This window comes from Chaetura pelagica, unplaced genomic scaffold, assembly GCF_000747805.2.
Source record: "Chaetura pelagica isolate M959 unplaced genomic scaffold, ChaPel_1.0 scaffold20, whole genome shotgun sequence".
NCBI classification, from domain to species: domain Eukaryota; kingdom Metazoa; phylum Chordata; class Aves; order Apodiformes; family Apodidae; genus Chaetura; species Chaetura pelagica.
In genome coordinates this window covers 3,398,754-3,416,596 of record NW_009951958.1, presented here as the reverse complement: position 1 = coordinate 3,416,596, position 17,843 = coordinate 3,398,754, and the positions used below count along the sequence as shown (strand labels likewise).

Here is a 17,843-nt window from a genome sequence, read left to right as displayed (position 1 = left end):
TTCAGGTGCCTGGAACATCTGATGTCCATGCTTTTGTCATAAATCTGTGGAAATCACAAGCTGTTTTTAGAAATAAATGTCAGTTGGTTGCATGACAGGGTAGATGTACCACTCATAGATGCTAGAGGAATAATTTTTTTCCCTTTCTCAGAAGGTTCCAGAAGTGGAATTATCTGAAGTATAGTTATTGGGTTGTTTTAATGAGGTCAGTGGTATGAAGTTCAACAAGAAGGTCCTACACTTTGGCCACAATAACCCCCTGCAGTGCTACAGGCTGGGGGAAGAGTGGCTGGAGAGTGGCCCAGCAGAGAGAAACCTGGGAGTACTGGTTGACAACTGGTTAAACATGAGCCAGCAGTGTGCCCAGGTGGCCTGGAAGGCCAATGGCATCCTAGCTTGTATCAGAAATAATGTGACCAGCAGGACTAGGGATGTAATTCTCTTCTTGTATTTGGCACTGATAAGGCCTCACCTCAAGTAGTGTGTGCATTTCTGGGCCCCTCACTTCAAGAAGGATATTGAGGTGCTGGAGCAGGTCCAGAGGAGAGCAACAAACCTGGTGAAAGGACAAGAGGGAAAGTCTTATAGGGATAGGCTGAGGGAGCTGGGGTTGTTTAGCCTGAAGAAGTGGAGACTCAGGGGGGACCTTGTTACTCTCTACAACTACCTGAAAGGAGGTTGTAGGGCTCTTCTCCCAGGCAGCTAGTGACAGGAGGAGAGCGCATGGCCTGAAGCTGTTCTGGGGAGGTTTAAGTTGGTTATTAGGAAGTACTTCCTCACGGAATGGGTGATCAGACATTGGAATGAACTGCCAAAGGAAGTGGTGGAGTCACCATCCCTGGAGGTGTTTAAGGAAAGACTTGATGTGGTGTTAGGTCATAGGTTGGACTTGATGATCTCAGAGGTCTTTTCCAGCCTCAGTAATTCTGTGATCCTGTAAAATTTCTGACCCACACTTGTGATGAATTGCAGAGTTCTGGTTGGATGGTCCACTAGCTGTTGTTGTCATTATTCTGGAGAGACTTAATTTCGCAAATGATGCTCAAAACCAAAGAATGTGCTGGCAGTCTCTGTCAGTGTAAGTAAAAATGAATGCCTTTAGCAAGATTCTTACTGCTGAAATTCCTTACAAAGATGTTCAGTAGACCTCAGCAATGAGGTGCAGACATCTTCACTTCCAGATGCACTCTTCTTTTTTCTGTCTATCAACTACTTCCAGAAGTCTCCCTTCCACAAAAACCCAAAACAAAACAGGAGAGTGATGGTACAGGTAATGCTGTGGTCCCTGGGGTCTCCTAGAGCTGTGCCTACCAGGGCGTTGCAATAAAGGGTTATAAAATATGATGCAGCTCGTTAAATTAATACTGAATGGCCAGGCAGTGGTTCTGGACCCTTGGTGTAATGTTCTTCAGGGCACACCCTGCAACCCAGTGAGATCAGAGTGGCTGGGGAAAAAAAAGGCAGGTGGTAGTCAGTGAGAGCATGGTGGACACTCATGCTCAGGCATCATTTGCTCAAACACACACTGGTGGATTGCCTTCTGATTAGTGTTGTAATGCTGTACATGTGATAGTTTCACCAATACATTGAAGCTGTGGTGTATTGTGATTCATCACCTTGCTTATTGTCTGATTTCTTGTTACAGTTGTGTAGTAATTCTTGTATAATAATTTAATGGCATTATTTCTGGACATGTGATGAGGAATACACATATAAAATTTCCTCATTCCCTCCTGAAGACCAATCTGATCAGTTCTTTGCTTTCAGAAGAATGATCCTACAGCATATCCATGCTGATGATCACACTGGTTCACTGGGCTACCCAGACGTTAGGCCTGGGCCTTTTTAAAGACTGTCATGGACATCCATACTAGGAAGCAAATGGTGGAAGAAGAAATGGGAACCTTGAGCTGTGACTTCTCCCCATGGCTGTAGTGCCATATGGCAGCAACCAAAGCTTCTGCTTGACCTTGAAGTGTGGTTCTGGCACCTGTTTCAGTAAGGCAGCCTGATAGCATTAAGTGCAGCATGTTTAGACTGCCTATGAGGTCAAGTGCAGCTGCAGATGAGGCACATCAGACTATGACTACCTGAGATCCCATTGAAATGCTGAGTCCCAGAGGACCTGTGATTGCATGTTCTCTGGCAAAAGAATCCCTATTTCTTGTAAATGCGTAGTGTCTGCTTCAGGTCATGTGCTGCGTAACTGGAAGAGTCATACGTGCTTGCTTAGGCTGTATCTGTTTTCTTTTCATTCAGTTCCACATCTCAGGGAAACAATTGAGGCTGCAGAAGCTGGATGTAATCATTTAGGGCTGAGTGTCAGATCATGGGCATCCCAGCTCAGTATCTTTCATCTTCGTGAGAGATACTCATTAACTGTTATGATCTCATCAAGGCTGTGGCCTCAAGCAGGATGGGCAAGATCCTGAGAGCAACTTCAGTGAATGGGCAGATACTCAGGACTGCTCTGTACAATGACAAGAAACATAGTAAACAAGTATGTGTTGTGTTAATCTTCAAAAGTAGGGCATTCATCTGGCATGATAACCAGCAAAAATGTTCCACAAGAGCATGTGGAAGAGGAGAACAAATGTATTGGTCTGAATCTGATGGTACTGAGCAAACTTCAGTACTAGCCAGACAGAAGAATTACACTCTGAGCAGGAGCATCCCCTAGAGCATCGTGGTAACACTGGGTCTGCATGTGTTTGTATGAGAACATGAGAGATCTGTTAGAGAGAAGACCCTACTGTGAGCTCTGGGGATGTTGCTGAACACTGGCAATGCAACTCCACAACTAAATGCTTCTGACAGCCCCCCCACCGGAAACTACTGGCAGATTGGAGATTGCTCAGATAAAACACAAGTGCCATGAAGACTAAGCAGTCCTAGATCAGGAAGAACAGAAGTATTATCTTTATGGGGCTGATGTCTGTCAACAATATTAGTGTCAATGGCTCTGGTGCCATATCTAACGTAACTCAGTTTCGATAAGTAGTGTGGAAGAGTGTGCCCTGTGGAATTCCTGGATTCATCTCATTGTGCAACGTGTGTGGAAGTGTCCTTCCATGAGAAAGGGGATCTGAGCTCAGAGTACATAGACTTCCCACTTCCCTGCCTGTAAAACTGTCTGCAGGGAGCAACCAGCAAGTGTCACCAGGCTGGTTGGAATCGCGTCGGCCAGGCTGAAGGCAAACAAGATTGAATAACTTCTGTGCAGTTACGCAAGCAGACGGTGTTGGCTATACACAACAGATGAAGTCAGGTTATGTATTAAGGAACATTGACCCAAAGGACCATAATCATCTTGTGAAGCACCATGTCTGCTCCACGCCTCCAGCATCTCCTAGATCCTCCCTGCAGGGCTGCTGGGGTCAAGCAGAGGGAGTGCAGCATATGGAGGTGCAGAGCCTGCTTTGCTGCTAAGAGAGTATTTTTCCTTAGAAAGCTGTTGCTGTGTGGGTATGAAAACTGGGGTTTCTCTGATCTTCATGGATCGTTTTGTCAAAGGTGGCCATAGTAGCAAGCAGATAATTGAACCCTGACCTTTTTTTGTGTGTACATGCAAACCAAACTAGGCATGTGTGTTACGATAGCTGTTACAAGCTGTTTGATTTGAGATGTTTGAAGGTTAGTCTGAGTGTTGACTGCCCTGATTGTAGCAGAGCAACTTGAGAAATCATGACCCTTTTGTATCTTGCTGTGGAAGCTCAATAAGGTTAGAAACTTTTTTGGCAAGCATGTGTGAAGTTGACTTGAATAATCAGAAAGTGTTTTAGAAACCTTCCTGCAAACCTTTCTCTTCCCTTTCAAAGCAAATGCCCTGCTGACATAAAAACACTGATAAATATAGCAGCTATTATTTGCGAGCTATTGTAAAATAATACAACACTAGTGTGACATCATGAGACTCAGCAGCCAGATCCTCACCCCCTAATACACATATGAGAACAGTTGTTCATTGCAGATGGGGAGAGTGACTGGTTCCAGATATGATATCACAGCGTGAAATGTACAACATTGTAAATAGGATTTTCATAGGCACAGATAATAGGGCCCATCTGCTTTCTAAGATAAATTTGGGGAGTTCCTTGCTTAAAGGGAAGAGCTGAAGTATTTTAATGCTACTGGACGTAAGAATTCTAATGCTGATCATAATTAGGTAGTGCATATAAAATGTGGAGAAACCTGCTGCATAGTAAACACGGCAGCACTTAGCTCCTCTGGAGCTGGGCATCCATGCGGGTGTAGCCGCTGTGGCGCCTGCTGGGCCATGGATGCAAACCCTGATTTTTCATGCCCTTAGTGGGCATTTGCACCTGGCTGATTGACAGCTGTCCCAAACTATTCAAGGGAGTTCTGCAGAGGAACACAGGATAACCCCTCATCTGCTTTGTGCTGCTGGGTAGATGCTGGTATGGGAGTTATTTGACTTGTTGTCAAGCAGAGCAACCATCCATTTTCATTTTCCTTCCTCTCTGTAGCAGCTTGCTTTACAGCAGTATATTGTGTTTGATGGATGATTCTGGGAAATAAGGGGGGAAAAAAAAAAAGACCAGTGAGAGTTTTCCATTGGTGGTCACCAGTGCTAATAGAGGCTGATGACAGCAACTTAGCTCTCCCTTTGCCTAAGCATTAAGTATCCCTAGGGTTGCTCCTTGTGGGTTGTCTTTGTGCTGTTGTCCTGGGTTGTGCCTGCCATGTGGCTAGGGTGCTCCTTAATATGAGTTACATAAGGCACAAAATAAGACATTGCAGCAAAGTACTAAAATAATGCCTAAAGAATATAGAATATATGGTGCTGGTATTTCCAAACTTGAGTAAATAAAACAATGGAAACCCTTCATAAATCTGCAAATTCTACTTCAAGGCAGCACAACTTTCACATGTAATCAGCTTTATTTTCCTATTGTCTGAGTCTTTCCCAGAATACATAAAAATTATATGCTGCAGTAAATTTGTAAGGAAGCAATTCCTGTGAGAGGTTCCTGTGATTGCTTAACACAGAAGTGCAAACAGATGGAATCTGTTCGTACAACAAATTGGCCAACTTTGTTTCAAATACACAAGTGGAGAAAGTTTTAAAGTTTCAGCCCAAAGCGGAACCCTGTGTGAAGACAGATGCCTAGTTGTATTTCCATAGGAATATGAAGCTGTCAGTTTTAACTGCAGCCACCTGAATCACAATTCCCAGGACCCTCTTGGGATAGGAACAGCACTGTTGTGTAGCCTGTAAGTCCTTGGTTAGCTCTCTCTTTCTCTTGGATGGACCCGAATGCAAGCTGCAAAACTGGGAGTTTACTTTGTTTGCTTTGGAGGAGTGATATGAATTTGTTGCAGGTGACTTGAGCTCAAAGGTTGGCAGGTGACAAAGCAGAAATAGATAGACCATGGAATCTCAAATGTGTTTAAGACAGCTTGACTTTAAACTTGTTTAAACAGAATTTAATCCTGTAGACTTTAAATGTTTGTTTTTGGAAAATCCTTTTGATTCTTCTTTGGAAATGTTCTTTATCACAGAGTTATTGCTACTGTCTCTTTGCAGGAACAGCCTAAGCAGCCAGAGCCCCAGAAGGCTGATACCTGCTGCCATGCAAGCTCAGCATGTTAGCTTATCCTCTTTCCTCCCATCCTCCAAAATAAGCAAAACTAACATTCTGCTTTTCCAAAACAGAGCAAAACAAATTGTTTCTATTGTCTGTTGGTTAATGAAGTTGGTGGATGCTCAGCAGAAAATGTGTGAAGGGAACTGGAGGGCTTGGCTCCTCACTTCACCCAGTAGCAGCAACAACTAATGATTCAACATCCTTTGATGACAGACTGCAGTAGATCAGTTTAAGCCTATCGTGAAAGTGCCTTTTGGCTTGAAATTGCTTGGATGCTAAGTTGTCGACTTGAAATGTATAATGGAAATTTAGATGTATCTCTCATGTTTCACAGTAGATATATTACCCACAGCTCTCTAATTTAACTGCTGTTATAGAAAATTAATAAGATTCAGGCATAATCTTTCTCCTTCTTCTCTTTTTTTTTTTAAGGGACCCTTGAGAATAAATCCTAAGAAGTACCATGAAGCCTTCATTCCATCTCCAGTAAGTGTAATTTTATAATGCTTTAAAGTTCATAAGTAAAGGTGCATTAAGATAGGAGTTACGCTGTGCACAAAAGGTCACTCAGAGGTGAATGAGTTGGAATAAATGAGCATGGGCTGGATTTTCTTTTAAATCAAATATTCCCAAACAAACCTTCCTGTTTCATACCTCGAAGAACTACCTAGATTTGCTGAAATTTGGGATGTTGCTGGGTCCCACAGAAGCCAGCTGAAGTCAGGTTTGAAGACCACCAAATTGTGTAATCAGAAACCCTTGGTTTATGGCTGCAAAGGTTTTATAGATTTTCCACTGATTTAAGTTAATCTTCCCTAAACAGATATGCTCTCCATTTTCAATCTGCTGCATGAGCTAATTTGAAAAGTCATTCCAGAAATAATATGCGTGGTTCCTTTTCATGTGCCCTCTTTTGCACGAACTGGTATCTTGGTTGGCTTGGGATGTACTTCTGTCATGTGGGACTGGCTTGTGCCTCTTGTTTCTTTTTTCCTTATTTGACAGAAAAGATTTTGCAATTTCAGGGACTTCCAGTAGGGAAGGTGACCTCACAGCTGGCACAGCCAAGGCTTTTTATGTGGAACTGACTTGGTCAAAGTGTAACTTGGTCAATGAGAAAGAGTTTCATATTGAAACATTTTGTTGGTGTGGGGGAGAGAAGGCAGAGCTTCCCCTGAGACAGTCAAACACTGACTGTTGTTGTCCCTGCTACTGACAGCACTATTGTTTGGAGCCTGGATTGAAAGCCTTGAAATTTGTGGCATTGTTAGTTCATGCTGTTCATTTGGGATATTGTTTTGGAGCCCACTTTGTTAGAGAAGGCTGGCATTAAAGGGGTGGAGGAAGGTCAGGGATGTACACGGTGGATTGACTAGAGGAAGAACAGAGCAGCTCTCCAGTACTTCAGTAGAGCAGCACTGTGTGTGTAAGTGAAAGGAACTGTGATCCTTCTGTTTCAGGTGTCCTTGTAGGTGGGATAAGTGTAAACTGTTAAACATATTCTCTGAAATTGCGAAATGTAAGGAGACATCCAGCTACTCATGTGAGCTTAACTGGATGTGAAGCTTTACCCCTCATCGCCCCTAGTGTCTGATTGCTGCCTGGTGCAGTTGATGCTGCTGTTCTGCATGCAGGAATACATACCTACATTAGAGAGGGTTAGCAGAGGTTATCTCAGATATCTTTCTACTTGTCTACCCTTTGTAGAGTTAAATATCAGAACCAGCCTTGCCCCTAATAGCACGCAGAATCAACACCTGGATGAAGATAATCCTGGCTGGTTTGGACACAGTCCTCACTTTAAGACAAAGGTTTTAGGAAGCTTATCCTTCCAACAATAATACTTGCCATGATGGAGGGTTTGCAGCCTTTGTGTTCTGCAAGACTTGCCATCATTGCCAGATGCTGCAGGAGCTGCAGCTGTGCAAAAATGACCTTTTTGTCTCCTGCTGTTGACTGGGACACTGTACCCATTTTCAGCTCTGACTTGGCTATGGCTTCATGGAGTTCAAATGCAACAGCTGTTCACCTTCTAACACCAGAAGTCCAGGGTGTTTCTTGCTGCAAATGCTCTATCTCTGCTTGTGTCATTGTTGCATGAAGATTTGAAGGGAAGGCCAAGGACCCTTCTCTTGAAACCCATCTAGCGAACAGACCTGAGCATTTAGATCTCTGCCTGGCATCTTGTGTCTTCCCTGCACACAGTGGTGTAGTTTGAGATGATGGTATTGTCAATGTTAAGAATGATACTGATGAGCAAGAGGGATGGAGTGTCTGTGGCTGTGCTTGTGGAAGACCTTTCCAGAGCAGATGAAAGCACTGCAGATCTCCCTCTTGTCAGATGGGCATAGGCAGCACTACTGTTGATGCGCACAGGTGGCCATGGAGCAGCCTGGTGCTCCCTGGAGGGGTCTGCAGAAGTCTTGAAGGCATTGCAGCTCATACAGTATAGGCACCCTGGGGGCAGCTGAGATTTTGCAAGTATTTGTGTTCTGTCGTGACTCTGTTGTTTTAATTGCATTAGTAATCTGAAGTGCCAATTGTGCAGAGCTGGGGATGCTGAAGGAAGAAGTGTGATGGTCAAGTGTTCTTGGAAATGTGTAAATTCCCCTGGAGTTCAAGATACAGAAATGCTTCTTTCTGGAGACAAAACCAAAAATGATAGCAATTTCCTGATTACACCTTTGTTGCAGATGTTGAAATTAACTGCTCTAAAATAGATGTGCATACACTATATAAGTGTGTGTATATGTATAGAGGTGTATTGTTCAGAGTGAGAGTTGCTGCAATTCAACACAAGACTTCTGCAGAACAAAGAGGGGCATTAACTTGGTGGTGTGACACATCAGGCACCTTCATAGGGAGTGAGGGAAAGGGTCTGCCTTGTGTTTTCTTGGATACAGGAGAGAAGGAAAAAAATTTAGAACAAACAAGTTACCATGAATGCCAGCCTGTGTCCTGCAGCACAGAACAGCTACAGGTAGAGTCAAAATCAAGAAGGCACTGTCATTAAAAAGTGACCTTGAACTTACCTTTTTATGTATGTTGTGGATTTAGATAAGGAGTTGGGGCAGAAGGGAGAGGGTGGGGAGAAATGAGGAATAAGAGCATGTGTAAAAAATCTGGCTTTTTGAGAAGAACAGTTTCCAATTTGAATTATGTTGGTCCAAGAGGCTTTGCAATTTTTCTGCATCTTGTCATGGGAGGCAGCTTCCACACAGCTGTTGAGCTGCTGCTGCTTTTCTTTCTAAGAGTAATTTGGTCTTTTGGAGGACAGCCTCAGTTTCACATCATGGCAAGTTCTGCCGTTTTATTGTTTTGGTATCTAAGCAGAGTAAGATATTTATGTGATATTAAGGCTTTGTGTTTTCAGGTTATAAAAGAAGTTTTTCTTGGAGACTGAGCACACTTGTACTTCTGATTGGATTTACTCAAGCATATGAGACTCAGGAGTGAGTGTTTGAGGGTGACTAAAGTTGTGATTAAGATTTTAGTTCTTGTGAGGCTGGTTTGGTTTTATTGAATGACAATGAAGCACTAATCTAAAACTTATACTGTTCTTTTGTACCTCAAAACTATCCAAAGATTTCTTGCTTTAGAAAAGCTATGTTGCCTGCTTATGTTGATACCAAATGCTCAGGCCATTTGACACATTCATGGTACTGGGAAACAGACACATGGAATTTTTTGTATTATGGGGAAACGGAAATGAAAGCAGCAGGAGCACTGTCAATAATTAGCCACAGAAAAAGGAAAAAAGTGGCAGTCCTCTAAAAATGAAAACTTTTGTGTTGGCATCTTCAGGAAACTTAATCTTTATTCACCCCATGAAGAAGATCTTCCAAACTAAATCTAGGTTAGCTGAATGCCAGACATGTCTGGGGTGGATAATCATAGTGTGGCCAATTAGTAGAGGCTCTTGTGCAAGGATATTAACCTAGAGTATTGAGAGATGGTGTCCTAACATGTCTGTTACATAAAAGATCTCCTGGCTTGCAGTTGGCATCTGTAGTCACCATTTTTTGGAATCTTTTGTAACATTAGTTGTGCCAAACACAGTGTATGGTGCTAACTCATTTTAAAAAAAGAGACTGCATCCCCAGTGCCTCTCTGTAGGCCACCTTCACAGACTGACCTGCTGATCCCAGAGCTGTGTGTCCCTACTTTCCCATCTCACCAGGAGAGTGGCAGGTAGCTCAGCATGGGGCACTTGGCAGAGGCTGTCTTCTAAATGTGTTCTGAACAGTAGCTTGGAGTGTTTGAGTTGGGAACTTCATGTGTAAAGAGCTGTGACTGCAGAAACTCTCTACCCATTCCCAAGAGTAACTGTAGAGGAATTAAGCAGAAATTACAGACAATACGTCTTGAGGGCTTGGCTCTGTCTTGAATAAATAGAGTGGAACTACTGTGCTGCCACATAGATACAAAGGAGCTTATTTACTGAAAGAGATTGTATGTTGAAGGGCATATGCTGGATCAATTTAATTTCTGTGCACAACTGCAGGATGTTTGTCTCACCAGGGTGTGTGTCTTCTTTAATGACAGCGTTTTAAACCTTGTAACAACTGTAATTTAATATGTTTTGGTCTGGCATTTATTTTTCTTCCTCTTTGACTAGGATGGGACTCGTGATATCTTTATTGATGGAGTGGTTGCTCGCAACAGAGCCCTGAATGGTGACATCGTGGTAGTGAAACTGCTTCCCAGGGAACAATGGAAGGTCAGTATATTTTTCTGTAATTTGACAGAAAGAGCTTTGTACTGTTTTCTTCATTAAGCTCAGGCCCTGAGACAGAGAATAGAGAATTTTCTACAAATCAGATTGGCTACATTGCAATTTATGCTGCTGTAGGTGGATTTTATCCATTGCAATGCTTGGAAGAAGCATTACCTAAAATGTTGAAACCTCACTCTTTGCATAGAATGGGCTTCTTTGTTATTGTGTGGAGAATTCTGATGGCAATGCTGGTTAAAGCATGGTTGTCAGAGGTGACTTTGGATATCTGTTATTTAGCTGTCTTCAGGCTGTGGCATTAGATAGCTCTGAGTAGGTGTTTGCAATTGTGTATATATTTGACAAGTGCTGTTCATAATGCCTTCATAATGATTAACTATAATTTGTGGGTCCTCAGTCCATGGGAAGCTTATCTTGTCACAGCTCCAGATTTTGTAGTAATATTGTTCTTTACACAAATGAGGAACGTGTGAAGTGACTGGAGCAATACAAATGTGTGACAACTCTTTTTTCATTTTCATGTCTGAGAATTTCACTAAGATTGCTTTTTTTTTTTTGACTGATCAAGCTCAAAGTCCAATGTCACAAATAGTTTTCCAGATGTATTTCTTGAATTCTTACTGAGAATTAAAAGACCATTGTTGTATCTTTGTGACAAAAGTAATAATGACAGTGATTCTAGCTGAGTGGGTACTGGTCTGGGATACCTTGACCTGATGCTTTTTAGTCATTCAAGCTGCCTTCTCTTCCTGTCCTTATTGGAAGTTATGTGATTTTAGTCTTGCACATGCAATATCTTCAGTCTGGTCATTTGCTTAACCTTCTATGTTCTCTGTTTAAATCCAATAGTAATGGAAGTAGTAGTTTGAAGAATATTAGAACTTGTCTGTTCCTTTTAAATATGCATAAAATGAGTAAACAGCCTAAGCATTACTGCATGTAAGTGCAAAACTGCCTTATGCAAAAGGCAATTGTAAGTGGGATCTAAGATATTACAGGTGTATCCCTATACAAATACAGCTAAGAGGTCTGCTCAAATCTTTGTAACCTCTGAAAACCAATTTTGAAGGTCAAAGCAAAATTTCTTTTCAAGAGCCCATATCAGAGTTCACTAAAACTGTGATTACTGTGTGTTTGGATCACCAAATCCATATATGTAAATTATCTTTTGCATTTGACCATTTCATATGGCTGGAAAAATGGAATACTTAGGGTGCTTAGATCCTTTGCCAGGACCTGCCAGCACAAGGGCTTCTTTGTAGGCTTGATAGAGGTTGCCTGAGCTGGAAGCTTTGCAGTTTTCCACTTCTATCTGGCTCTAAACAAAGAGAAGACTTCACTCTCTTGTATCCTCATGCCTTCATATGTTTAACAGTAATGTTGTTTTATGAATACAAAAGGAAGGGGGCAGAATATTCTCCCCATCCTGGGCAAATGCTGACACAAATAGAACTGGAGTCTGACTGCAAGGAGGCAATTCAGAGTTTTTGTGGTATCATTATGATTCTTCTGTGGTGAATTTAACCTTGCCAAATGAAGTAGCTGGGACATGCCAGACATGTTTTTCAGCCACACAGGTGCTGCCCTATGTAGTCTCACTTTTTTTTTACTTCTTGCCATCAGCAACTTAATCAGCAATGACATCCTTTTTCCCCCGCTCCCTGAATCTCTTGTTATGTGCTCGTGTTTGTATTAGTTCATTGGGAAAGGTGCCACAATGTTGCATTGAAAGATACTGCATTCTGCCAAGTAATTCATACTCATTAATGATAAACTGTCACAACCTATTTTAGGTTTTTCCATTTGTTTAATCTCATGCTGCTGCAAAGCTGCCACATAGGTGTCTTGAGGGTTTTTTCCTTCCATTGGGCCTTTGGAATAAGCTGAACAGCTTCAATTATTTCCTTGAAAATGTAAATCAGATGTATGGTATAAGTGATGCTCCCGAAGGAGACTTTACAGGCTCTATACATATTTGTTTGTTAGGATTGAGATGTGTGTGCTGATTGTTTTTATGGTTCACTATTCCCAATCCATTAGTCTGTGCTCCACTGAGAACTGAGCTGGGTTTTTTGCTGGGAAACCAGTGTCTTGCAAAGTATAAGTTGCTGTTACAGCAGTCTGGTGGGTCTCTCTGCCTTCTGAGTTTCGAGCACCCTGGATGGCCTCAGGATACTCTGGAGGAAGATCTTCCCGTGACTAGTGCAGGTGATTCCTGTCATGGACCTCTGTGCAAAGTCACAGTGCTACATCCCAGTAACAGCAGGACTTGATTTAGCTGGAACCTTGGTTCAATTTGTGTGTGTAAATGGGAGGAAGGGAGAAAACCTGTGACAGGTAAAAATGTGGATTTTACATAGAGCAATCTGTGTATTTTCTCAAAGAGTTGAGAAAGTTAGAATCATAGAATTGTTTGGGTTAGAAAAGACCTTTAAGATTATCAAGTTCAATTATTGGACTTGGGAGCTGCCTGGTACCCAATGAGTTGTTTGTTGTTTTTTTTTTTGGGGGGGGAGGCCAGGTGCCCCAAAGATAAAAACACAGGCTGGAGAGAAGTTTCTCCAGGGATATACCATTTTCTGCTGAGCCTGTAGTGGTGATACCTTGCACACAGGTATAAATGCTGCAGTGAAATGTAAGGAGATGTTTAAATAGTCTAGATCTGTGGTTATGCTTTCTGTAATACCTTCCTGAGAGGGACAGCAATATTTTCTTCCCCCAGCCCTCCACTTCCTGGCTGAGTGGTGGGAAATTTATCAAGCTTAAATTGCTCAACATCATGTCCTTCCCAGTATGTGCATCAAGTGAGTGGATGGTCCTCCTTGTGCTAATTCTGTCTGGTCTTAAAGCTCTGTTTGTTCATACGTCCTCTGGGAGAGCTGTTTGCTGTTTGGTGATGTTAAGTTTGTCAGTTCATATTTCTGTGCTTACTATTAGCTTTGATCAAGAGCCAGCAATTTTGGTGTGGCACCACTGGCTTGAGGGAGAGGCTTTTTGTCCCTGAAATTTGTTATCTTGTGCTCTTGGAGAAGGTGGCCACCGGCTTCCTGCCAGGGCTGAGCGGTGTGCATCGTGGTGACTGCATTTGGAGGCTGAGAAGTTCCTCTCCTGTCCTCTTGTGTTACATCTTGGGAATATTGAGGTGCTATGGTAACTTTCAAATATTTAGCTTTTGCAAAGTAAGGTATTTAACTTAGACTTTTTTTTCCAGGTACTTAACCTACTCTTAGCAAATGAAGTCAGAGTATTGTTGCAGTCAGCTAGACTGTCCCCTTCTTACTTCAAGCTGTAGGGCTTCCTTGAGTCTGTGCCTTTATCTTCTGGAAGAATATAATGATAAAAGGTAGCCAGTGACAGAGGATTTACCTCAGTACTTATCAATTATTCTGATAAAGAAGAAAAATGATGCTTTCTTTCTTGACTGATTTTCAATACTTCAACTTCTACCCATGGGTTCTTATTATATTTTATGGAGTTATGCCTACATCAATTTTGGGAGCTTCAATTATACAGTGGCATAATTACTGGAAGGCAAAAAAAATGTTGATATGATGATTACAGCAATATTTCTCAGGCTCATCAAGGAGGGAAGCAGTGTGTCAGTATAAAAGATAAACCCCAACCCATCTTTCCTTGCAGCCTCTTCTTGCTCTTTTACTGTCTGCTTAATTGTCAGACAGAATTTGTTTAATTTCAGAGATTTGATTTGGTTTTTCTTGCAAGATGTAATTTCTTTGGTGGAAGGAAATAGCATAATAAGTCATTTGATATCACTTGGGGCTTGGATTCCTGGCCCAATATCTGGTACTTTTAGAGGAGTCGTTTATAACATGGAATGTTTTTCATGACAACCGTCTTATGCATCACATGCGATGGCTGAAATTTTAGAGTCTTAGTCTGAAAATAGTACCCAGATGAGGACTTCTTGCTTCTCAGGACTGCCTGAAAGGAATTTTGGGGTCCAGCCCTGTATTGTTTGATATAAAATGCAGGAGAGATCTCCAGTTCTATATCTGTTTGCAGCAATGGTATGTTAAAACAGTAACAACATATGCTATATATGTACGTGAAACAATGTCAGATTAACCTGCCAGTTTCTCAGGAATCAGTGCCTGAAGTTCTCTTTTGTTGTTGCTGTTGTTTCATGAATAACTTCCTCCTCAGCTTAACATGCTCCTTTGCACTATATTCAGCTGGTTCTTTTTTTGGTCTTGTTTTATGGTCTACAAAGCCAAGGATGTAGACCTGTTCCTGTATATATAGTGTGCGTTTGTGGATAATAGGATAATGGGTCCAGCATTTTAGTAATGAAGTGTCTGAAAGTGATAGAAATAGTAATTCTTTATAGCTCATGAAAGCACATGTTCTGTTCAACACTGGGGTGTCAGACACAATACAGTGCAGCAGGAGATCTTAGAGCTGTCTCTTCTAGAGCCATATTTCAGAAATAAATATTTAAACACTTTCTGTACAGAAGACACAAAGCACAGTTCATTTTCCCCAGCTGTGACTCTTGTTGGCATAATTACAAATTAATGCAGAGAAGAGGAACTGTTTGATTCAAGCAGACATCACAAATGTCACCATGTGTAGTTTGAACAGAGCTACGTATCTTGGCAAGTCACAACCTCCAACTGTTGGTGAAAACTTATGAACAATTAGTTGTCCAGAGGGGATGCTAGCTTTGGATTTGCCCTGCTGAATAATGATTTGTTTCAACCAAATTCTTCTGAGAGTCAGTTTCTTCTCAAAATCTCCCTGTCAGTGTAAGGATAACATTAACACAGGAGGAGACGGGGTTCTTAGAGGGTTATCACAGCAATACTGTTTGAGTCTAACAATCAAGAATGTTGTTTGGAAACATTACTTTCATAATAATAAAAATAACTTCTGGAGAAGTCATTATTGAAATAGTAAGTGTTCTGGCATGCTGAAAGTGTTCAGGTGTAATTCATGATATCCAGGAGTAACATGGGAAGCCTAAGAAGCCAGCTAGGAAGATGTCCAGAAAATCTGAAAGGTTGATGGATGCTGTAGGGAGGAAGAGTAGACAGGGTTTTAAAAATTTCTTTTGCTGTACTCTTTACAGTGAGGGCTGTAAGCTGATGGTTACACATGTACATGCACTCCCCTCCCCATCTCAGAAAATCCCCAAACCACAAATTGGTGGAATCTGGAGAAGCCTTATTACCTGCTTACTTTATGCTTTTGCCATTCTCTGGATGGCCACATGTTGTTCCATGCTGCTGGGGCCTGGTGGACCTCTGCTGTGAGCTGGCATGGCTCTTTCCAGGCCTTGCTTAACTCCAAACTAACTGGGTATAGAATAGCAATACAGTAGATTGATAGCAAAAAAAGCTGTGAAAATGGGAAGTGTCCACTGAGACATTTGTGGCATTAAATTTGCTCCTCTTGCAGGTGTTGCTTTCACATTTCACATTGCTAGTCAAATATCACTTGAAGTCTGTCAACTGACATCTTAAGACAGTGAGTTTTAATAGCAAGACCTGGCATGCTTTTTATGGTATATAATGGTAAAATGACTCTAATGATCTGGATTATGTGAGATTGCCATGACCCAGTGCTGCTTTCATCCCTTTCCTCCCCATGCATGTGTAAAACAAGAAGGCAGGAATACCAGCACCTTGGATGTTGCAAGCAACCTCTTACCTTCCTGAGAAGGACCTTTCCTGTCAATACCTGCCTCTGCCTCTCTGATGGGGAAGCCAAAACTAGGATTCCAAATAACAAAAGCACAAGAAAGGCACAGACTTTTTGAACTATCTAATCTCCTTTTTGTTCTTCCTCTTTATGTGCTGGATAAGAGTGATATTAGAAGGTAAATTGTTAAGTTAGGTAGTAAGGCAAACTTCTTACTGACTGCCTGCATCCTGTCCTACCAGCACAGAATTACACTGCAGATCAGCTTTGGCTGCACAGATGCAGAATAAGATAAAAATGTTACCCTTAGGTGAACAGTGAAGCATTAAATAATCATTCATCTCACATGGCCAGTTGTTATGTCACTGGTGCAATAATAACAGATAAGCCCCTCATGATGAGGGTGGCTTAAGGCTGTGAGATACCACTAAATTTCAGTGTGGAAGAGCCTCATCTTGAATGGAAGTGCTCATGGGGGCATCTGAACTTCCTTTAGAATAGGAGTCAAGTCAACATTTAATACCTGGTCTCTGTTCCTGCTCAGTTTTTTCTTCTTGGTCATATGAATATAATCTAGTACAGCAAATTGTTTCCTTTAACAACTAACTTTTTTTTGAAGTGATTGTTTTAAACTCAGTTCTTCCAAGTCCTCTGTAAATATCCACACATCACAGTAGATTATTCTTAATCCAGTCACTTACATAACCACTATCATTTTTAACTTTTCTTAGTTATTGGTTCCTGTAGAATTACTATTTCTTAGAACTGTTTGGTTTTTGCCAGTTTGGAGGCTTATTTGATGATACCACATGAGTATTTGGAGCCAGCACCTTGTAAGAGAGAGTTATGATACCTGTTGTTGTGATGGGATTGGTTTTTGGAATGTCATGCATGTTAAACTCACTTAACTTTTTCTAAATGTTTTCTTGAAAGACTGTCCAGATTTTCAATAGTTTGGGTTTCTTTCAGATCCACATAATTAGGAGCAAGTTTAAATAAAGTGTACTGATGATGAAAGGTCCCATCTGGCCTAAAATTTGTACAATAAATGTTATACTGATTTTTATTTTTAAGGAGATTGTATCCCTAATTTAGTTGAACAGTTGGAAAAATGAATAGTTACTATGACACTGAAAAGCTGTTAATGTTTAAAGTCCCTGGGTGGGATGGTTTTGAATCATATCTGAAGTTCTGAAAAAAAGAAGCCCTACATATCTATTTTCATGTTTGTTCTTGCTATCGGCTGGCAGAGAAACAACAATTGGCTGCAGTATTTACATGTGGTCAGAGCTACTGAGGTTGGCTCATTAACTCATTTCCCTTATTTCCTTGACTCATATTTATTTTTCCTAAAGCTGTAAATCACAGGGACAAGGAATCTAAAATTGAGGTGATTTATGGAAATGAAGAATTGCAGCAGGTGGAAAAGTGACAGGGATTTTTCTACAACAGGTTATTTGGGGCAAGATGTAGGGCCTCATTTATAATCATGTGGTTCTTGGAGATAGAGAAGATCTTTGTCATCATGGATAGGATGCCTTAAATTTGTTGTTGACACAAGGTAATTTGTAACTATCGAAGATAAGTTGTCTGCAGTCTAATAATTAGGTTTTGAATCAGTATGCCACTAGCTTCAAAGGGTTGGGATGATTGTGTCTTGTCCCAAACACTGTTCTGTGCCTTCCTCCAGACAGTGCAAAGTGTAGCCAGTTGGAGGATATCTGGCCTCCCAAGCCCTCCTCTTCTGACTTTGTGACAGCATTTGCTATGGAGGGATTCTCTTTTCCTCAAATTTCTGAAGCTAATGCCCCAACTACTAGGCATATCACAAGAACTTG

General features: G+C 41.4%; 1 protein-coding gene across 1 annotated transcript in view; it reads left to right on the top strand.

Moving 5' to 3' along the window:
- DIS3L2 (DIS3 like 3'-5' exoribonuclease 2) overlaps positions 1-17,843 on the top strand; it is a 167,093-nt gene that overhangs the window by 485 nt on the left and 148,765 nt on the right. Inside the window, 3 exon segments of the mRNA XM_009999669.1 lie at positions 1-5; positions 6,042-6,095; positions 10,228-10,329. The exon segment at positions 1-5 is cut by the window's left edge and continues 132 nt beyond it. Of these exon segments, the coding sequence (XP_009997971.1) occupies positions 1-5; positions 6,042-6,095; positions 10,228-10,329 (161 nt within the window).